The 23,410-nt window shown below is 39.4% G+C and overlaps 1 protein-coding gene across 5 annotated transcripts in view; it reads right to left on the bottom strand.

Annotated features, from left to right (window-relative positions):
• Positions 1-974: 974 nt before the first annotated feature.
• Ipo5 (importin 5) overlaps positions 975-23,410 on the bottom strand; it is a 139,292-nt gene continuing 116,856 nt past the window's right edge. For all 5 annotated transcript variants that reach the window (XM_087193070.1, XM_087193069.1, XM_087193068.1 and 2 more), the window contains 16 exons: positions 17,558-17,682; positions 17,377-17,466; positions 17,119-17,292; positions 14,979-15,197; positions 13,750-13,833; positions 12,045-12,177; positions 11,842-11,963; positions 9,696-9,792; positions 8,370-8,542; positions 6,995-7,106; positions 6,854-6,909; positions 5,899-6,021; positions 4,579-4,798; positions 3,315-3,543; positions 1,829-1,970; positions 975-1,117 (listed from right to left, as the gene is read on the bottom strand). In XM_087193070.1, the coding sequence (XP_087049196.1) occupies positions 1,031-1,117; positions 1,829-1,970; positions 3,315-3,543; positions 4,579-4,798; positions 5,899-6,021; positions 6,854-6,909; positions 6,995-7,106; positions 8,370-8,542; positions 9,696-9,792; positions 11,842-11,963; positions 12,045-12,177; positions 13,750-13,833; positions 14,979-15,197; positions 17,119-17,292; positions 17,377-17,466; positions 17,558-17,682 (2,186 nt within the window). In that variant the 3' untranslated portion in view covers positions 975-1,030. The remainder of the gene's footprint in view (positions 1,118-1,828; positions 1,971-3,314; positions 3,544-4,578; positions 4,799-5,898; positions 6,022-6,853; positions 6,910-6,994; positions 7,107-8,369; positions 8,543-9,695; positions 9,793-11,841; positions 11,964-12,044; positions 12,178-13,749; positions 13,834-14,978; positions 15,198-17,118; positions 17,293-17,376; positions 17,467-17,557; positions 17,683-23,410) is intronic.

Raw genomic sequence — 23,410 nt, forward strand, 5'->3', positions numbered from 1 at the left:
AAATAATTTTAGCCATTATTCTTACTGCAAAATTGAAGTTCAAAGATTGTGTGTGGCTCTACAGCAATTACGATTTGCAATGAAAACAAGCCAAATCTTTTTGCTCTAACCAGAAGTCTAGTTTTAAATAAAAAAAACAACTACTGGTTGAAATTTGCAAACCTTGAGAAGCATACCAATTGTGATCAGGATAGATGTGCCATAACTTAGCTTAAATTAATGGGGAAGCCAGTAAAAATGAGTTGCTTTTAAGGTTGAATTGCACAAGGAAAGTGGGTGAAAAAAATTCAGAGCCACTGCTATTACTTAAAAAAAAAAAAATCAGATCATTCTTGTATTAAACATTAAATGAATCAAAGCCAGACAGTACTGAGTTTCTACACAAGCTTCTTTTGTATTTCATGTTGTTTATTGAGGAGTGAATGAGGGACTACGGTCAGACATGCCAACGACACTTCACATTCAGGGGCTGGAGGCTGGAGAGCCTCCACAAGTCACCGCATAAGCCTTTTGGGGAAAAGAACCAAAAGTAACAGCCAGTGTGACATCCTCATGCTCTCTGTTTGGGATCAGTTTGTCCTTCCATTTTTTGCACCTACTGGTTTGCTGGGCAGAAGGTCTCTTTGTACCCCATAAACAGACTCACTCCAATGAACAGAATGAACACTAGGGGTGCAGCGGTTTGAACACGCATCTACACTGAGTGATGTTAAAGCTGTCTGTCCTCATTTTTATGTCTAATGAGAAAAATTCGTTTTTCCCCCTGTCCCTTCACATGGGTGGGATATACCGATAGAAAAATACTCTTCAGTGCTACTTCAGGGCTTACAGGCAACTCCGCCAGTGGTGTGAAGAAACCCACTGCAAGTCCACTCCACACACAGGACTGCTCTTCCTGCTCGTGGCTCTCCACAAGAATGGCCTACACACAACACTACTGCTCTCTTCTCAAAAACAAAACAAAGAAACCTAAACAAAGGGGTAAACATTTATTTGGAGTTAGTTTTCTGTTGGGTGGTATTAAGGCCCTTCAAGCAGAGTTCAGGAGCTCCTGTATGGCTGCCTGCTGCTCGGGACTGAGCTGAGATATGCATTCAGTCCATAATCCTCCAGAAGTCTGGGGGGAAAGAAAAAAAAATTACATAGATTTCGATAGGTGATCATTTGGAAGGATTTACTAACTACCACACAGACTCTAATAATGCCAAAACACCTCTCTAGGAACTGTAGTTTGAGGAATGCTATTGTAAAAGCAAGAAATCTATCAATTTCTTCAAAGTTTATTTCATTTACAGGAATTTTTCTTCATTTTTCCTGGATAAAGCTATACTAGCAGAAGATACCTTCAAGTAACCTACATACCACCCAAATTCAGGATGAAACAATCTTTTAAAATTTTGGATTTGATAACATTAACCTGTATCTTTTTTCATTCAGATATGCAAAAACTACTACATAATGAGCATATGCTAAGCACCAACTGAAAGGCTTAGGATGTCTCCAGTTTAAGGTGAAGATTTTCTTTCTTTTTTTTTTTTTTGGTACCAGGGATTGAACTCGGGTCTTTGCGCTTGCAAGGCAGGTGGCGGAACCACTGAGCTAAATCCCCGGCCCAAGGTGAAGATTTTAGATCTAATAAATAAGGAGAACACATGAATAGATTACATTAAGTATAATCTATCTGATGCTTGGAGATGACAATATAAAAATGCAATGTCCTTAGCTCATTGGTTTTTAAATGTAAAAACATAATATAGACTATGGGAAGGAGGTGTAAGAAAAGTAAAGGTTTTATTTTCTTTTTCCTAATTCAAGCAAATCAGCTTACCTGTACCTGACGAACTACATTAGCCAGACGTTTGGCACAAGGGTCTTCATGTTTAATGGCCTCATGCATTTCTCCTTCTGCAATTATACTGAATATTTTGGGCAGATTGGTATTGTTTGGGCCAAGAACGATTGGGTGATTACTGACAAAAGAAAAAAAAAACCTTTATGAATGAAATGTCTAAGGAGAAATCATTCAAGCTCTCATATCACATCCTCCCCTATAAAGTGATCATGTGTTCACCAAAATCAACTGCCTTTTAAATTCAATGGGAAGACAACCCACTAATTTCACACACACGTAACTCTCCAATTTCTTTTTTTCTGGTTCCGGGGATCGAACTCGGGTCCTTGCGCTTTTGAGGCAGGTAGCAGAACCATTGAGCTAAATCCCCGGCCCTCCAATTTCTTCCTAAGTAACTCAGGAAAAATAGTTGGCTCCTCTCTCAGGATTATTTTAAGGACTAAACAACAGAATGCACTGCTTTATAAATACTTTGTGATGCATTAAAAAACAAGGGAGATATTATTAAGAGTAACTTCCTTAAATTAATCCTTTTATGCTTAGTGTTCCAATTTTGGAATTTCCCTAACAACAGAACGTAATAAAATTTTTCTCCAAATTCTAGTTCCTTGAATTTTTCTAGGTAACATATATGAATTTCATGCAAAAATTCAAAAATTTGCTGTTTGGTATAAATGGGTTAAACAGTTTCTGAATAAAGCCCAGAGTTCAAAAAGATTATATGAGCACATCAAGATTAAGGTGGTATTTAAACTCCAGGGAGATTTAACAAAAAGAAATGTGACAGTGGGGCTGGGAATTTAGCTCAGTGGCACCGTGTCTACCTTATAAGCAAGCACAAGCTCTTGGGTTTGATTTCCAGTACCGAAAAAAAAAAGAAAGAAAAGAAATAGTGAATTTAAATAGAACTCCAGTCTTTGTCCCAGGCAGAAATTCAGGGCAGTCACTTCTAAGATGATCACATGGCCTGCACGAGCCACAGTCACTTCAGATACAGGAGCAGGCGAGGGTGGTGTGGATACAGCCTGCTGCACAACTACCATTAGCACATTCCTCACCAAGTCTGCTATAAACTCTGGGGGCTGGAGCCCTTGGATTAATTCATGAGCATCAGTTAACAGTGACAAAGCCAAGAGTGAACTAATATTTAGGGGAATATGGATTGAGAAAAAGATCCAAAGAATATGGCTTTGACTTGAAAGTTTCTGTAGCCTCCACATGCTGCAGCTCTCATTAGTAGGCAAGGGAATACTAGATGAACATTATTTTCTCAAGTTCCTTATGTTGAATTTAGTTCCATAAAGAATAAGTCAAAATTAGTTATTATAAAGCCAAAATCTGAGCCATGATATGGTTTCTCAACATGCTTATAACCTTGACAACTGAAGGCACTGCACAAACAGTGTGGGGGGAGCACTGTTTCCGGTGCAAGGGAACAGAACAAGTCAGTCTGCTTTCTTACTTTTCAATCAGGTCACACAGGTAACTGAAAGTCTGAACAGCTTCTTCTTTGTCTTCATGCAGTGGAAGCCAAGACAACCAGTGTGGCAGGACTTCTTCAACGTTTACACAGTCAGGCTTGAACTTCATAATTTTTCCTACTGCTGAGATGCAGTTCTCTGTAGCATTGACATTTTCTTTGGCCTTAGAATCTCCAGACTGAATAACTCTAACAAGCAGTGGAAGAGCTTCTAAAATAATAAACATTAAAAAAAAAGTCAGTCAAACCCCACATCTTCATGCAAATAAATATACATTATTTTAGGTACCGGGGATCGAACTCGGGTTCTTGCGCTTAAACAGCAGGCAGCGAAACCACTGAGCTAAATCCCCAGCCCTATAAATACATATTTTTTGAATGTAAATACTTTGACCTTCTGGTCCAACTCTTGATTTAAAGTGTCAGAAAAGTTTGGTGTTTCTAGCTTCATTATCACAAAGTGGTAACGAAGATGACGTTGGCCCAGCATGGTGAGGAGCACAGCGCTCTTAGACCCAGAGAGAATATGGCTCTAGGTTGCCATCGTCCACCACCCAAAGGCACTTCAGCTTTAAAAGCTGCCTACGGCTGGGGATTTAGCTCAGTGGTTCCACTGCCCACCTCGAAAGCGGAAAGACCCAAGTTTGATCCCAGTACCAAAAGATAAAAAAAAAAAGACTGCCTACCTAAATTCTCCTGTTTGTTATTTCTCCTGCACTACTGGGGATGGAAGCTAAGGCCTTTGCAATGAGCTACATCCCCAGCCCTTTTAATCCCCCGCCTCCCCCAAGACAAGGTCTTGCTAAGTTGCTCAGGACCTGAACTTGAGATCCTCCTATTCCCTGCATCCCAAAGTGCTGAGATTACACACATGTCCACATGCCTGGCTCTCCAGTAATGTTTTTTTTTTTTGGTACCGGGGATCGAACTCAGGTCCTTGAGCTTGTGCAGCAGGCGGTGAAACCAGAGCTAAATCCTCGGCCCTCTCCAGTAATTTTTAAGAATCCTTCACTAAGGCTGTGGTTTAAATCCCAAATCAATGTACCCTACAGGTGGAGGAGGCTGATTACACTCACATTTCACTTCTATTTCTGTAAGAATAAACATGAGAAATACCTAGGCGCTAAGGTGAGGTGTCTGAAAAGGGGAAAAAAATACAGTAGAAATTGGCATATAAGGTTAAGGGCTGTGGGGAAGAGAATGAGGCTGAGATAAAAAGGCTGTCTGGGATGCAAGGCACAAGTACCTGTACAGAAAGGGCGGTAGTTATCCCCTCCATACTGCGCCATGACTCCCAGGCCGTACGCGGCTGCTTGCCTCACTTCTGGGCTGTTGTCACATACATATTGGAGCATTGGTCTTAAGAAATATTCTGCATACTTGAATGAGGCTGGACTACAGTGTTCTATGACATCATCAAAGATGCACAGCCCCCACTGCCTGTCTGGCCATGGTCTATGTGGACACTACAAAACAAAAGATTCTCTTTTAAGCCTCAAGTTGTTATACATAAAGAATGTAAAGACATACGTGTGATGAAATACTATATACTCAACAACAGCAGAAGACATAGCAACAACCACTTCTTCTAACAATATTATAAACTAATGCACAGACATAATGAAATTCACGATTAAAGACTTGTGTGATGCGTTACATAACTCCACAATCAGACACTGCCATATACCAGGAAGAACTGACAGTAGCATAACATGTATTAATTTACTTTGTAAAACACGCGGCCAGGCACAACAGTGTGCACCGACAGTCCCAGCTAGTTGAGAGGCTAGCTAAGGAAGGAGGATGCCTGAGCCCAGGAGTCTGATGCCAGCCTGGGCAATACAGCAACAATATTAGATAATGGTAATGCCGTATTACAAAAAGTAACAATTAAAAAGCTGGGAAGGTCTTAATTTTACAGCATTGATTCAACACGCTAGATTATGTTTTCCTTAATCTTTTGAAGCCCTGTCCAATATCCAATGATAGCTATTAATCTGTGTCTTTAGCCATTATATAATGATGGGTCAATGAAGGCCCATCAACTATAACAAATGCACTGCTCCAGTGGAGAATGTGGGTAGTGCGGAAGGCAGAGATTTGTGGAAAATCTGTATTTTCCATTCAATTTGACTATGAACCTAAACTATCCTAAAATAGTCTATGAAGTATTTTAAAAAGTGCAATACATAAGCCCATTACCCATAATCTGATAGCCAAATATACTTACTACTAAAGGATCATAAATGAATTTGCTATGGTTCACTGAATAAAATGTAATCGTTCTGTTTCCATGTATTAATGTAATATGGCATAATCTGAAATAATGAAAAATCATTCTAAATGTCTTTAGAAAGCATTCTAACTGGTCTATGGAAAACCTAATTAGCAATCAAGAATATAATGAGAAAATATACAGGGCAACAGAGGGATAATAATTAAAAATGTACAGTGGAAACTATATTTCTGAGGTCCATTTTAATGTGAAGTGTAGGATTTTATATGTTGTAATGAAAGAATTCCAGGTCAGATATCCAAAATAACTAGGAGAGAGGTAAACACTTACAATTAGGTTGACAATTAATGGAAGCAGCTGTTCAAACCACGGTAACACCTTTTCCTTGTAACTACTGAATATCGAGTGTAAAATATCTGACACTTTGGTCAATATATAAACATCATTATCATCCTAAAGAAAGAGAAAACACACACCCAGATGCGTTAATAAGCATCTTCTCTATCATCACTAGCAACATCTATAAAAATCTAAAGGAACAGAGTATGAAATTTCTCTTTTCCTGTCTTAAGGTCACATCAATTATCTAGAGACTGAAGCAAGCGTAAAGATCAGGTTGTCACATCTCTCACCTGCCTCTATGGACACAGAACAGCTTGTGGCAAGTAAACTGCACCATTAAAAATTACCCTTGGAACATATTTAAAAGTAGATGACTGAAGAACTATCCCTAATTTAGTATTCATTTTTGGCAGAACGGTGCTCATTTTGGAGAGGGTGGCGTCATGCATGCTGGCAATGTGGGCTCCAGCCCACCAAAGGGTGGCGCTACAGATGCTGGGCCCTCCCACAAGTGAAATGTGTCTGCCGGTGCCATGCAGTTGGTGGGGAGAACGAGTAGTGAAGAAAGCCTCAGACTGCGACAGTGTTGCCGTGGGCAAACACCTAACATGAGAGCTGGAGGTCAGTCATGTTCAAGGTTGTGAAACACAAATGGTTGTATTTCAACCAAATAAAAATGGTCACTGTGAGCGACATGCAACTACAATAGCAGGTATTCTCAACTGTGTGAGGTATTATAACAAAATGCACACACAGCACCCAAAAGACAAATCAATTAATAATTTCAAATTATCCTGCAAATCAATGAACGATATGTCAGGTTCTTCTGCTAGATTACCGATAATTATATCAGAATAACAAGGAAGATGAGTTAGAAATTGAAGTGTTTAAAAATCTTTCAGATGGAAATGGTCATGTAAATGAAGTTCTGAAGGGAATTTACCTCATCTTGTAGTGATTCTTCAACCTGTTCATCATAGTCTTCATCTTGCCTTTTAACTAAAACACACCCAAATAAATGTTTTTAAATGATCACCAAAAAGGTCAAGAATTTCACTGAGAAATAAAAGCCTGGAAAACATACCTTGCCGCAATTCTTGATTTTTAAAATGTTCTTCAAGTTTGGCTTTCAATATACCTCCCAGTTCCTCAAAGTGTTCATTATTAAGGCATCCATCACCCATTACTTCAATGCACTAATGAAGACGGAGGAGAAAGCAACTCGTAAGATTTAATGGTGATCAGACCCAGAAGTTAAACTCCATTAGAAATCATATAGTGGGGGGCTGGGGATTTAGCTCAGTGGTTCCGGCACCTGCCTCACAAGCACAAGGTTCCGAGTTCGATCCCCGGTACCAAAAAAAAAAAAAAAGAAAAGAAAAAAGAAAAAGAAATCATATAGCAGCCTGAGAAAAATGAACACTATCCAATATCTGGGAAGAGACATGGAATAGCTAGGTATTTAGTTTGAATTTGTCAGATTTATTTCACACAAGCACTGGCCATTACGTGACAGCATTTCACTAGGTTTTGAGGACTCAAAGATGGAACAGACACAAACCAGCTCCTACGGAGAACAATCCCTGTGCACACAGTATACAAAACTAGCACACCTGGAGGAGCATTACAGGTGGGGGGGAAGGCACAGAAACACGGGAGGGGTCTGGAGTGTAAATGAGGACAGACTGGAGAACCTTTAAACTGAGACTGACATGAGACAGGGAGCTGTGCACAGAGGGGTGACACTGAGCATGGGAAAGGAAGGGCTCAATCACCAGTAAGTTCATGAGCAAAGGAGAACCAACGAGGAGGAAAAGAAAGGAGAGGCTCTCGGATTAGATCAAGTGAGGCTATTTTCAGTGCACAAATAAGAAAGTCAGCAATAGGAAAAAAATTGAGAGGAATTCAGGAGAGCACACTGGGATAGAGCTACAGGTGAACTGAAGGTGGCACCCTAAGTTTCTGTGGTTGGATTATTAGGTATATAATGGTAGAAATTTGGTAAGATTACTCAGAATCTCTTCTGTGTTTCCAAAGAATACATGCTTCCTTGCCTTTGCCTATACCATTCTGTCCACTAGTCATGTCCTTCCAGGGCACCCTTTGTCCAATGCCTACTCCTAAAACAAACAAAAATAATGACAACACCAAAGTATGAAAGTAAAAAATCAGCCAGGTGTGGTGGCACATGCCTGTAATCCCAGCACTCAGGAGGCTGAGGCAGGAGGATTGTCAAGAGTTCAAAATACATAGCAAGACCTTGTCTCAAAAAGAAAAAAGTAAAAAATCAAAACATTTCCAATAAAAAAATTTATGTTCTAGCACCCTTAAAAGCCCCCAACTTTCCCACTACTTTATTCAGCGAGACGAGTAAGTGAAAGGTAAAAGATTTATACTATCTGAAGAGAAACCAGAGTAAGCGAACACAACCCTATAAATACTCCTTAAGATATAGTCACCTTTGCAAATGAGTGCATTATTTCCGAGAGGACATCTGAATCTGGTTCTGTGCCAATGGCCTTGATCAGTGCATCACACATGAAATGCCACATCTGGGTGAGGTATTCAGGACCCCGCACTCTCGCACACTCCAGGAGAAGAGGCATGGATTCTGCCGCAGCCACCCGGACACGTGCTGGTGTTAAGGAAATACGACTACTAAGGGGCCTCATCAGATCATTCTATGATGCTTTCTGCACATTAAGTAACTTGGCAGGAGTGCTGGCAGCTTCTGTTATTTAAGACAAGAGCTTGTATTAAATATAGAGCATGTATAAAAATAGAAAAATCTCCCTGTACACAACACACCCATCTTCCCTGTCACCTACAAAACAGCAGAATGGGTCTTGGGATAGTAAAGATATAACCTATATACAAGAAGGATGTGAAAGGACCTGTGACTGCAGGAACGCTTCCCGAGATGTACCCCTACCCAGAAACCAGGTAATACGTGTTTCTCCATGACTTTCCTGGGAAAACTATTAATGACCTCCTGTATGCAATGCTAACTTTATAGTTCTCAATAAAATTAAATTACCTCTCCCTATCTAATACTGTTTACAAAATAAGGCCGTGATAACTTCTTAAAAGCAATTATGCTTTGCCCTCAGGGACCACAGGAAGTATGACGGGCAGCCATCTTTCGATGTAACACTGTGATATAACAAAGGGACTTCAGACTGTGATCTGGGTTTGGGTGTGAGCTCTACCCTTCCCTTTGGCTGTCCTCATTTTACTTACCCATCTATGAAACCATGTGTGTGTAAAGGCATAAAAATGCAGCTATGCATAATTAATTATGACTACTGTTCAGGATAAAAACATTAACATGCAGGTTTTACTGAGAGATGTTTATACACTGTTATATAGAAAGTTAACTATCTTGAACCCAGTCAGGAAAGTCTTATTTTCCTACCACCATCAAGAGATACTTGGGAAAAGCAGCAACTATACACACCTGTAAACCTTTGCCAATACTTCTTAAAGTCCCTATGTGGGCTATAGACATTGACAACTAGACAGCTCACGTTTTCTTTTTTATGTTTCTGGCACAGTAAAGTTTATAATCTGTAACTACAGTTACTGCAAACCAAGTAACAGTGCTGAATACTTCAGTTATGACAAAATCTAGTAATCGAAGAAGCCATCGGGGCCAGGGATTTAGCTCAGTGGTTCTGGTGCCTGCCTTGCAAGTGCAAGGTCCTGAGTTCGATACCCGGTACCAAAAAAAAAGCCATAGTTTTACTAAATCCAGAAATGTTTTGTGCTCAACTGTTGTAGGATATCATCATGGAAGTAAAATTTCAGTAAAGGGACCATCAATTTGACGACCTGTTCGGTGTATTCCACAAAACCTTCCTTTAATTCCTTAGCATAGCAAACCTGAAACAAAAATATTGGTAAAGAAATCAAGATCCATGTTACAGCTTTTTCTTTTTTTAGTGCTGGGGATCAAACCTGGGGATTTGTGCATGCTAGGCAAGTGCAACAGCACTGAGCTACACCTCTGGTTAGCTTTCAGGTATTATTATTTAGTAGCAAAAAGCAAAATCTTAAAAGTCTACAAAACCTTGCATCTTAACTAGACCTACATTTAAAGTCCCATGCAGAACCTCGAACTAATCTTAAACAGGAATTTAAAAATGAGAAGGACCATAAAATGATTACAGTATAGATTATTATTCAAGGGCTGGAATAATTCATGCTTTTATTTCCTGTATGTGGGAGAATTTAGAAAAGTTAGGTACTTTGAAAATTTTTCTGACAAAATGTATTACTTAACTGAAAAAGTTTTTCTGAGACATTAAAAACCTGAAAACGCAACTTAACTGCAGCCTACCACTACAATGGAAATTTGCAATGCACAGGCTCATGTTGCCCAGGCTTGACTCAGGCAGTATTTCAGCCTCAGCCTGTCCAGCAACTGGGACAAAAAATGTGGACCACTGGGCCTGGCTTATTTTGAATTCTTAAAACAAACAAACAAACAAACAAACAAACAAAAAAACACACAAGCTTTTCAACATGAACAAGAAAAACTTTTTTTTTTGTGGTGGTGGCAGGGATCAAACCCAGGTCCTTGTGCCTGTGAGGCAGGCGGTGGAACCACTGAGCTAAATCCCAGGCCCAAGAAAAACTTTTCAATCTCTTCCACTACATCAAAAGACTGTATAATTTTTGAAGATGTTATTTATATTTCTTTTCTAGAGAAAAAATTAACACAAAAATCCAAAATGTTTATAAATTACAAGCATTAAGTACTGAAGATCAGTTCAAGAAATACACACTTGAGCTGGGGATTTAGCTCAGTGGTTCTGGTGCCTGCCTCGAAAGCGCCAGGTCCTGATTTCGATCCCCGGTACCAAAAAAAAAAAACCACATTTACAGGGCCGGGGATTTAGCTCAGTGGCAACACCCCTGTCTTGCAAGCACAAGGTCCTGAGTTCGATCCCTGGTACCAAAAAAAAAAAGAAAAAGAGAAATACATTTAAATGAATTAAAGAGAATACAACAGAGTAACAATAATATGTAATAGAATTTAAGCCACTTTTATCAAGGCTTACTTAACTGCTAAATAAACAATACAATCCAATTTCTTGTTAACTTTTAAAAATATATCATCTTTCACTATCTATATCACATGCTCAATAAAGAAAACAAAAAACTCAAAGAACTGAAAGCACCCCCCATAATATGAAACTGCTGATTTTGATTTTCCTACCACACCCACTGGCTCTTAAACAACTGAAATCATACTAGTTTAGCTTTGCTTATAATGCCCGCACATTTTTATTTATTTATCCAGGATATTCTTAGCTGTGTACTACAGACGGAGCACACAGAGACAATCTTTTCCTCACAAAAGCCCACTCTCTAAACCCTCTGTAACAACTGTGTAATACTCCAGTAATTTCTCTCTTCCCTCCATTCAACTTACTGTTTTTTGCTATCAAAAACATCAGGGAAGCCAGGTGTGGTGGCACATTCTTGTAATACCAGTGCTCAGGAAGCCGAGGGATGATCACCTGAGTTCCAGGCTAGCATGAGCCACAGAGTGAGTTCAAGGGCAGCCTGAACTACACAGAGACCCTATCTCAAAAAAACGAGCTAACTAAATAAATGGGGAGAAAAAAAAAAAAAAGGAGGGATAACCAGGTGTGGTGGAGCTTGGCTGTAATCCCAGTATTCCGCAGGCTGAGGGAGGAGGATCCCAAGTTCCAGCCTAGCCTAAGCAACTTAGCATGACCCTTTCTCAAAATAAAAAATGGGAGGGCGGGGAATTTAGCTCAGTGGCACTGCACCTCCCTCGAAGACACAAGGTCCTGAGTTTGATCCCCAGTGAGACACACACATGAGGCTAGGGATAGCTCAGTGTGAAGGTTCTGGGTTCAATCCCCAGAAAACAATTCTGTAAAAGTCATGATTTCATACCAACATCTGGCAGGCGGTTGACTTTTCTTCCAGTCCTGCAGTTTTAATACCAAAACTCTGTTGATCTCCAAGGTTCACAAATTCCCAGCCATCATCATCACTCATGTTCTCCATATCCTGGGCTAGAGAAGAAAACAAATGCATATGAAAAATAATAGCACAGAGGAACGGTACAGCTGATGTATCCCTGCAAAGACACCTACTGTCTAAAAGGGCCACTTCGGGCTTGATCGAAGCTGTCTTCATTAAAGGCCCCATGACCACTGGGAGGTACTGTTGAAATTCTTTTCCAAGGATTTTGCACATTCTGGCCCATGCTGAGATCATGTAAGAGATCTAGGGAAAAAAAATGTAAAATTAAAAGATTTTAAAACAACAAGTAAATAAGAATCAAAAGTCATTTCCTCATTTCATAGCAGCAATGTTCTACTGACAGCCTCACAGCGCTTTAATAAGTGCACCTTTCAGGATCAGACACTTAAAAAGGTTCCTTATCAATAACGAAATCCCTGTCAATTCTACCCTAGGACAAAGACAGCAAGTGAAGCCATTCTGTTTTTTCCTTCATGAAGCAATTAAAGTTAGTTTTCTCTCTGAGACCTGCAATATCTAAGTGAAGCCAAACATTTCCACTCCTGGGTTCTAAGTTTTCAAAAGCAGAAACACATCGGGGGTGACCCTGTATCCTTACTGCTTCACTAACATTAGAAATACGCGGGAAAGTAAAAACCCATTCTCTTAGCCATTATAATTTTTTTGTGTTACCACTGTGTTTATATAGACTCAATCAACTGGAAACTACCCATGAAGAATCTGGCTCTAAGTCATTATGCCTAGAACCCAGAAAGTGATTCTCCCATATCTGCTTGTCTGCCTGCCTACTTATTACATGTGCACAGATACAATTTCCATTTCTTATTTAAAAAACAATAATTTTAATTGTAAAAACAAAATCTATTCATTCAACAAATATTGCCTGTTTTCCACATGCAGATGTACAGATGTGCTGATATAAAGGTGACTAGAGATGGTCCTGACGACCTCTTTACAGCTCAGTCCCCTTGGTGTCCCTGGTGTTAGCAATTTGTGAAGTATCCTTCCTGCCTTTTATCTAAGTATATACAAAGATATACATCACTTGCACACCACTTTGTGAAGAAAGTAAAAGAACAAAACAAAAAAGGACACATCTTCTTTCCAAAAATGGTATTTTCCTACTTAAGCTAAGGGAAAAATTACATTTGTAGCTATGTAAAGTAAAATTTTAATTTAACAATTATTGAGTGCCTTGGTACATGCTGGACATTGTAACTATCACTAAAATTTTGACAGACATTTATAATGTGCTACAACACAGTGACTAACAACAAGAAAGTGAACAAAACCAGGAAAGCCTTACAAAGAAGAGAAGCATGAGCAGAAACCACTCAGGCTTGTGTGTATGTGTGTGTGAGGTTCCTTTTAGGTTAATGGGCTGTATATCTATTCATGCAGGAAGAGTGCACTGTGGTCTGAAACTGCTGTGTTTCTGTATTTCTCTTCTGCCAGGAAGATGTCAATTTGCACTCAATGGGTAAGACACTCAAATGGAGACATTCAGTAACTGGTTTATAAATGAATCCTGAACTCTGGAGAAAGATCTGCAAATCCTACATATACAGAAGAAACCTGCAGCATGACTAACAATGCTCCAGCAGAGTGAGCAGATGAGTGCCGAGGACACAGCTGCAAAGAGCAACCAAATCTGACAAGTCGGGGAAAGCACGAGCAGCCCATACCAAGCCCATCTCTGAAACCATGAGTAAACAGTATCTCAAGAAAGCGATTGCTCATTTTTTAAAAGTACATTTAACCTCGTGCTGTCCACAATTCATAAATGGGTCAGACAAATGCAGCAGGACTGCTCACCTGAGGATCGTCATCTTCCATGTCATTGAAGTCTGTTTGGGTCTTCAATAACAGCTGCATCACATCTGATGCATCCTGCATGAACTAGAAGAGCACATGCAGGGATTAACACTGGTGTCAATAATATATAGCAGATCACAGATGTGCTTGTGGTACCTAATTTTAACAATAAAAGTAAAAAAACCCAACCAAACAAAAAACCAAAAAAAACCCCAAACAATAAACACAAACAAAACTACATTTCCCACATCATTCATAACCCAACAGCTAAAACTATTATACTGAAAAATCCTCACTTATATTAAACAGACTTGATAGTAATCATTCTAGAAAAATTTATTTTCTACTGAAGGCCAAAATAAACTGCAGTAGAAAGATGTTTGTAACAACATCAAGTTTTGATCTGTCTCAAGCAGAAAAAATTACTTCATATCTAGAAAGAAAATTTTGGGTTGCTCCATATAATTCATTGCACAGAGATTTTCTTGTGTATAATTTTCATTTACCTCTCCACAGATCTGGCACCCTCCACTGTATTATCAAATCTGGCAGTGTTTCAAAGCTGGTGGGAGAGCCAGACAGCCAGAGCATGGAAAATACCACTGTTTGGTTGGTTGGGTTCTCAGCGTCCCCCAGAAAGCAATTTAAAAGGTACGTTAACATTGACACTGGCTTTGGAGGCAAGACACGAGGTCCATGCTGACAGCTGTGAGGGTCAGAACCAGAAAGGTCAAGGACAGAGGAACTTATTTTGGATCAGGTTGGACAACTCTGAGATGTTGGCTGAGAAGAAACACCCTGGACAATGGTCCTTGTTAGTCACTTACTGAAGAGTTACATGCACATAGATTTCTCTCCCAGGACACCTAGTGCCTTTTAGATTCATCAGAAAAGTAACCAGCATGTTCCTAAGCACACATATGAACAGAACTAAATATACGAATACTGAACTCTATGTGCCTCTCGTGAGACAGCTGTATGGTCACAGGGAAATGGGAAGGTGGTAGCAAGAGCATAAATGAGTTAAGGATTGTTAATATTAACAATGAAAAATGCAGACAATAATTTACATAGAAAATAGAAGTAATGTAAAAAGAAAGATGAAGGCAAAAAATCCAGCATCCAGAAAACCACTTACCAGAAGGAAAAGATTCCAGTATCCCTAATGCCTACATAGCCAAAGGTATGTATTACATACAGGAAATTTAACGTAATACAGGTTTACTTACTTTTTCCTTCCCAACCGCCAGACCGATGAGGCTGATACATTCAATAGTTTTTCCTCTCAGAAGTCTGAGTTCCTTTTGCACTGCATTCTCAACAATGTGCTTAAGTGATGGCATAAATAAATCATAGTAGGGGACAAATTTTTCTTCTGCCGTATCTGCAACTGATGCAATGGATGTCACAACTTGTTCCAAAACTAATTTGGTGCCTTTCTGAATCAACTAGAAGAAACACACACAAAGAAGGTTACTTAAATGAAAAACTGCAAGAAATAGTTAAATTTACTACTCCCTCCAAGTTTCTGAATGAATGCTTTTCTCAAATTGTAAGGTGAGAACACCTCTCTAGAAGCCAGAAGCAGAGACTACAGGTTTTGGAGAAAATTTCTACAAAAACAATCCACTATTGGACTACTTGTATGGATTTTCTATTGTGTTAACATAGCATCCCTTATTCATCTTTGCTCATTTCCAAGACCTGCTGGATCTAGAGTTCAAGTCCTAACTCCTCTTCAATTTTTTTATACTCATGAAGCTTAATGTCTTACCTTTCTTCCTCAGTGATTTCTATCACTACTTATGTTGTCCTACTATATCATGGAGAACATTCCCTTTCGGGCCCAGATCTTTATTTTCTGATCCAACATTTGCTGGAAATTCTGGATAAGGAACTGTGCTCTCTCCTCACCTTCTCCTCCTCCATGAAGACCCATGAAGTATCAGGAGATGACCGTTTCCCTGCACCTCGGTCCTACAGGGTTCTCTAGCCCGGCTGATAATGAATGTGTCCTGGGTGTATCTGCACCAGGCCCAGGCTGTCACCTGGCAAGATTCTAAATAATCCCTCATTGATTCACTCGTGGATCTGAGCCCCTGTAACTACTCCAGATTTTCTTGATCCCCCCTCCCTTTTGCAGTACTGGGGACTGAGCTCAGGACTTTGTGCTTGTCAGGCAGGCATGGCACCACTGAGCTACATCCCCAGCCTCGATTTTCCCTTATTAATAGCAAGCAGACCCTCAGCAGAGCTCTCCACCTTTTATTACAAATTCTACCACACTTCTTAAGAAGTTATCTTTTTTCTTAGTACATCTGTGGCAAACAATGAATACATTCATTGTGCGGAGTTGGTACACGTACAGGCCACATCTTAATTCTTTTTACCTTGGATCTCCTGGTCTTCTTCCCATTTGTAAAAGATCCATCTCCCTGTTTCCTACTGTCCATCTTTTACTTTGCTCTTTATCTTACTCTGTTCTTCTGCTGGTGACCACACACGCCTTGACCTTGCTGGTGACCACAGAAGATGTCTTTCCTTCTCTACTAGGCCATGCTCTTTTCCACCAGCTCTGAACATTCCCCTTTTTTCTGTCCATCTCAGGAACTCTTTCCTTTAGTCTTTAAAAAATCCACACTGGCCCTCTGGGGAATGATGGGATGCAGAGACTCTCTTCACATTGCAAGCCGCTACTCAAGCCCACTTGTGAAGTCACACTGGATCCATCTATTCCTGATTTTGCCAACCCCCACTTGGGTCCACCTCTGCCCATTGGCAGATAGTTATAAAGTGTTTCCTCAACCATACTCTTAGAGTCTGCTGTCATTTGACACTGAACACCTGGGCTTTGTTTGAAACCATTCTTTCTTTGGCTTCTGAGACATGCATTTCTCGGTGTCCTCCCTACCCTGACTAGTCACCAATGCTACACTGTGGTTTGTGAACTGTTACTGGCTCATAAGTATAGGAATTCAGAATATCAGAAACTTTTATAGCAATTTAACATTAAGTTCATGTCTACTGGATCCAACAGTAAAAAAGAATCTTTTATCCTTCACAATGGCACCATGTCACCATTTCTCGAAGCTCTTAAAGAACATAGAATAGTTCTTCTAAACTTACACAAAACCAAGTTCAAAAACTCCCCTGCCTTGTTCTCTAGGCAATCAATTCTCTTGAGGCCATGTCTTTCCTGATTCCGACACTGGCCCACGCTGTTGAAGCTTGTTTTATTCTACTGGGATCACCTTGGAATGTCCTACTCCATCCTGATTGTCTTAGTAATAGCCCCTTTCTCCAAATCCTACCCATCAAGTCAACCTAAGTTCAACTATAAACAGAGAGTTTACAGGTCTTAAAACTCACCTCCTGAAGCTTAAGTACCATAATGGAATGCAGATGTTTCACCAAATTATCCAAGTATGGAATAAGCAGCGACTTGGGGCAGTCTTCAGTGAAGTTAATGAGAGCGGCGGCAGCATGGGCCTGCACCCGCTGGTTGCCTTGGTCTTCCATGGTCTGCAGCAGAGCTGCAATCACCTGGGAAATGAAGCCAAATCAGCATTCATGTTGAAAGGCTTATGCCTCTTCCAACAGGTCTGACTTGAGTGTCTTGTTACTTGCCTTCTCATGAAATTTCTTCTGGAAACCAGGTGCAAAATCTGTAGCCATCTGTCCCACAGCATTGCAGGCTGCATACCTTACTCTTGGATGCTGCAATGTTTTTTCTTGTATTAGTAAAAACATTAGGCACTCATGTGAAATTACAGTAATAATTAGGAATGAAATATTTACTGGTACTTACAGGATCCTGAAGGAAAAGCAAAACAAAATTTACTATCTCATTTAGAATTCCTTCCATTTGCTGGTGGCACCCTTCGCCAATGGCAGATAAGGCCATCAATCCTGCATGCCGGTATTTCCAGTCAGCTACAAAAAAGAATTACATCTGAAATAATAATTACATGCTAGAAAGATCATTCTGGTGGTCAGAAGTATTAAAACATTATTTGGAAAATAACAAAAGGTTTTACACATTAATAAGAAAAACGAGCCAGGGATGCTGGCCATGCCTGTAATCCTAGGAGGAGCAAGAGTCAGGGCCAACCTGGACTTTACAGTGAGAAAGAAAAAAAGGCTGTCTGATTGGACTATTTCATTTTTAAGAGTGGTTATATCTGGGGTGGGGATTTATCTTAGTGTCACCGTGCCTGCCTTGCAAGTGTAAGGTCCCAAGTTCGATCCCCAGTACCCAGGGGCTGGTGGTGGTGGTGGTTTTATCGCACAGCATTTCTATTCTAAGGTTAAGAAAACTGTCCCCATAACTTACTAAAAAGCAAAAAGTATGTGGATTTTCTGTGTCACACACTGCTGTACTGATTGGATATAGATTTACTGATTGCTATGATCACCTTCTTTTAAAAACAGCCAAGGAAAGGGCCGGGGATTTAGCTCAGTGGTTCTGCTGCCTGCCTTGCAAGCACAAGGTACTGAGTTTGATCCCCAGTGCCAAAAAAAGGGCAATAAAAACAAAAACAAAAACTCCAACAACAAAAATAGCCAAGGAGAAAAGATACTCCTCTTTTTAAGAATTTTTATTGGATGACTTAATTGTATTCTAAAATTAATAATGGCTATTTGGTTTTTGGTTAATAGATTATTAACTATGCAATGTTTATTGGATTCCACATCCTATATTAGTATATTATTTCCCTGGCCCTGATTTCTAAGTATTTCTACAGCAATATAGGCTACACTACCTTCAAATTGTTTGTCAAACAAAACAAGATAGATGCACATACCAAAAAAAAAAAAAAGATAGATGCATATAAATCTATAACAATGGTGTGGTCTAGGTCTAGTGACGGTAACAAAGGTTCTCAAAGTGGGACCCAAGAACCTTGGGATTCTCTCAAGTTCAAGTTCTTCGGGAAGGGGTGTCAAACTATTCCCGTAATAGCCCTCATTCTCATTTGGAAGGAACAAATGGAGTACATTATTTCAGTAGAACATGTGTGAAGTCCCAAGAGACTGAATACGCAGAAGCATACAGCAATTTAGCTATTTAAACATTCATAAAAATGCAAAGCTGTTCTTCATGTTTTAGAAAATAGTCATACTTCCTAATGTTTCTGTTAATAATGATTATTATTTTTAAATAAAGTATTTCTCTTGTAATTTTTAAGATAGTAAACATTGATATGACCCACATAAACGAAAGCACTCTTGGATCTTTCATAATTTTTACAATGGTCCTAAAACCAGAAATTGCCAAGTCTACCAGACTAAACTGTAGAAAAATCTAAATTATTCCAGATTCATTTATCACTTTGACGAGCACAAAACTGATGTAAAGTAAATAATTATACTACAAAGGATTCGGAAAATTTCCTACTATTCTGTTAAACATTAAAACTTTACTATTCATAGGGATGGAGATGTAGCTTAATGGTGGAAGTTGGCTAGCATGTGCAAGGACCGGGTTCAATCCCCAGCACCATAGAACAAAAAACTTTATTATTTAAAAAAAAAACACTATTTATGCTTTTAATTGACTTTCTTCACTCCACATACTAAGTCACAATTTCTCAACTGAGGAATAATAATCTTTAGAAATGAAGACATGAGTATCTACTAATCTTTACATATTGGACTTAATCTAAAGAAAAAATGGAATGTATACTTGATATTATTTGGTTCAGGGGAAAACAAAAAACTTCATATATTCTCATTGTGCAGAGTACCTGGAAGCAAGTTCTGCAGAATACAATGGCAATTTCAGAGGAATGTGAAAATGGTTATCCCTTGAATTATAAGGTTTAAAAAACTTTACTGTTTATTATTTATAGCAAATACAATGAAAATACTTCTTGAAATAAAGTAGAAGCACCTGTTAAGTTTTCTAGGTAAAAACATACTTTGAGGGGCAAAAACTACAGAATGCTGTGTATAAACAGATATCCAAATTAGCTCCCCAGTAGCATTAATTATTGTATGTTTTCATACTGGAAAATACGCATCATTTATACTTGTTGGGGCATTTTTCACATACATTAAATAAATCTTAATCTTCAAACAGGGTGTAGGGCAATCATTTTCATATTTTACAGATGAGAAAACCAAGGCGCCAAAGATTTAGTTGCTCAAAGTCATACATTCAACAACTCCTTCTTAAAGAGTTCACTGCTAGCTGAGCGTGGTGGCACACATCTTTAACCCCAGCTACTTGGGAGGCTGCCACAGGCAGATTATAAGTAGGAGGTCAGCCTGGGCAACTTAGCAAGAACCTGATTCAAAAATAAATAAAAAGGCCTGGGAATATAGTATGGTACTCCCTGGTTCCAATCCTCACTAGCACAAAACCAAACAAAACCAGTTCACTGCCATAAATGAAAAGCCTTCTACACCTAGGGAGTGAGGTGTTAACAAATTCTTTAAGGCAAGTCACAAGCACTTTCACAACAAATCATGAAAAGTTAAGTGAATCAATGAAGGAACACTGATTGCTTCTTGCCTTGGGCAATCTTTTATTATCCCCAGGTTTCACTTTCTTCAGCTTAAAACTGGAAAGCAAGATATACTTCGAAGCAGCTCTTGTAGGTCAAGCAATCTGTGATGGCGCAATGCCTGTGATCCTAGCACTCAGGAGACTGAGGCAGGAAGATTATCACAAGTTCAAGGCCAGCCTGGGCTGCACAGGAAGTTCAAGGCCAAGCTGAACTACATAGTGAGCCCTGTCCCAACCCCCCCCCCAACTTCCCCCACCCTAGGCCAGGGATTTAGCTAAGTGGTTCCACCGCCCACAAGCGCAAAGACCCAAGTTCGATCCCCAGTACCAAAAAAACCAAACAAAACACAACAACAACCCCCACCCCCCAAAAAGTAGAAGACTAAAATTTGAGGGTGAGGGGCAGTGACGGATGATAATCCAAGATCCAGGGAGATAATTACATCATTAAAAAGAGGCAATGGCTTTTGACAAGCCTCTTCAGGATAAATAAGAATGTTAAAGAAAAACAAACTAAGTGACCAAAGCAGAGAAAGACCCAACTGAAAAAGAGAACTATAGGCCAATCTCACTAATGAACAGAGATGCAAAAATCCTTAATAAGATAATGGCAAACAGAATGTAGAAGATCATCAAGAAGATCATACACCCTGATCAAGTGGGATTCATCCCAGGGATGCAGGGATGGTTCAATATATGAAAATCAATTAATGTAATACACTATATCAATAGAGCCAAGGACAAAAACCATATGATTATCTCCATCAATGCAGAAAAAGCATTTGACAAAATCCAACATGCATTTATGATAAAAACCCTACAAAAAATTGAAACAGATGATCTCTGCCTCAAACTGATAGAAGCCATCTATGAAAAACCAACAGCCAGTATCATACTAAATGGTCAAAAACTGAAATCAGGAACAAGACAAGGATGTCCACTATCACCACTCTTGTTCAATATAGTTCTGGAAACATTAGCCACGGCAATTAGACAAGAGAAAGAAATAAAAGCAATAAAGATAGGTAATGAAGAAGTCAAATTGTCATTAGTTGCAGATGACATGATACTCTATATAGAAGACCCCAAGAACTCCACCAAAAGTCTTCTAGACTTCATAACCAAATTCAGTCAAGTAGCTGGTTACAAGGTCAACACACAAAAATCAATAGCTTTCCTCTACACAAATGACGGACTCATTGAGAGAGAAATAGGGCAAATAATTCCTTTCACAATAGCATCCAAAAAACTGAAATACCTAGGAATCATCCTAACGAAAGAAATCAAAGACCTCTTCTCTGAAAACTATGGCACTCTGAAAAGAGAGATTGAAGATGATATCAGAAAATGGAAAGACATCCCCTGCTCCTGGGTAGGAAGGATTAATAGAGTGAAAATGGCCATACTTCCAAAACTGCTACCTAGATTTAATGCAATTCCAATTGAGATCCCAGCAGCATACTTCATGGACCTCAAGAAAACAATCCAAAAATTCATTTGGAACAAGAAGAGACCCAGAATAGCAAAAGCAATTCTAGGTAACAGAGACATGGCAGGGGGTATCACAATCCCAAACCTGCAACTCTACTACAAAGCTACTGTGATAAAAACAGAATGGTACTGGCAAAGAAACAGACTGGAGGACCTGTGGAACAGATTAGAAGATGCAGAAACAACGCCAGACACACTCAGCCATCTCATCTTCGACAAAGGAGCCAAACACCCTCACTGAAGGAAAGATAGCCTCTTTAATAAATGGTGCTGGAAAAATTGGGTTTCAACTTGCCAAAGATTAAAACTAGACCTATATCTCTCACCATGCACTAAACTAAAATCAAAATGGATTAAAGATCTAAATATTAAAATAGAAACTCTGAACCAGTTGGAACAGAGGTTAGGTACAACCCTTGAAGACATCCGTGTAGGAAAAGATTTTATGAACAAAACCTCAGTTGCCCGTGAACTAGCACAAGCAATCAACAAGTGGGATCTCTTCTTATTAAAAGGCTTCTGCACAGCAAGAGAAACCACCAGCAGTGTGAAGAGACAACCCACAATGTGGGAAAAAATCTTCACCTGCTCTTCCTCAGACAAAGGTCTACTATCTCGAATCTATAAAGAACTTAAAAAGATCAGACCTCCCAAATTTAAAGACCCAGTCCAAAAATGGGCATCTGAAATGAACAGACATTTCTCAGACAAAGAAGTAGAAATAGCAAATAAATACATGAAAAAATGTTCAACATCACTGGTCATTTGAGAGATGCAAATGAAAACAATGCTGAGATTCCACTTCACTCCAGAAAGAATGGCTGCTATCATGACATCAACCAGTAACAAATGCTGGCGGGGCTGTGGGGAAAGAGGAACCCTGCTCCACTGCTGGTGGGAGTGTAGACTGGTGCAAGCACTGTGGAAATCAGTATGGAGATACCTCAAAGAACTAGGACTGGAAGTCCCATTTGACCCCACTATTCCACTGCTGGGGATCTTCCCCAAAGAATTAAAAGAATCATAACACAGTGATATATGTTTGCCCATGTTCATAGCAGCACAGTTTGTAATAGCTAAAACTTGGAAACAGCCCAAATCCCCATCAACTGGAGACTGGATAAAGAAAACGTGGTTTTTTTTATAAAATGGAGTACTACTCAGCCATAAAAAATGAGAAATTAGAGACATTTATAGCTAAGTGGATGCACATTGAGGCAATACTCTTAAGTGAAACAAATAGGACACACATGTATAAATACCGAATAGTTTCTCTGGGGTGAGAAACTGAAAGTGTAAATAAGGACTAAATGTATAATAGGTAATGTGAAATAGGAAGAAAAGGGGCAAAGGGGAAGGAAGTGGGAGGGATAGGGGAAAGGATAGAAGGGGATGGGATATGAGAAAATGGAAAAATAGGAACAAAATCTTTGTAAATAGGGAGGGCTGGGCAAGGGTGAAAAATAAGAACCAAGAGAGACTATGGAAAGGTGCAAATTTCCAATGATGAATGTCATTATATTGTATACCTAAAATGTACCAATCATTAGAATGAATAATGTAAAATAGGAAGAAAAGGTCCAAAGGGGTAGGGGTAGTGGGAGGGGCAGGGGAAAGGAAAGAAGGGAAAGGAAAAAGTGATGAGAAATGGAAAAAATG

This window comes from Heterocephalus glaber, unplaced genomic scaffold (genome assembly GCF_053883595.1).
Source record: "Heterocephalus glaber isolate CG9 unplaced genomic scaffold, H.glaber_assembly_v1.0 deba00001578, whole genome shotgun sequence".
NCBI lineage: Eukaryota > Metazoa > Chordata > Mammalia > Rodentia > Bathyergidae > Heterocephalus > Heterocephalus glaber.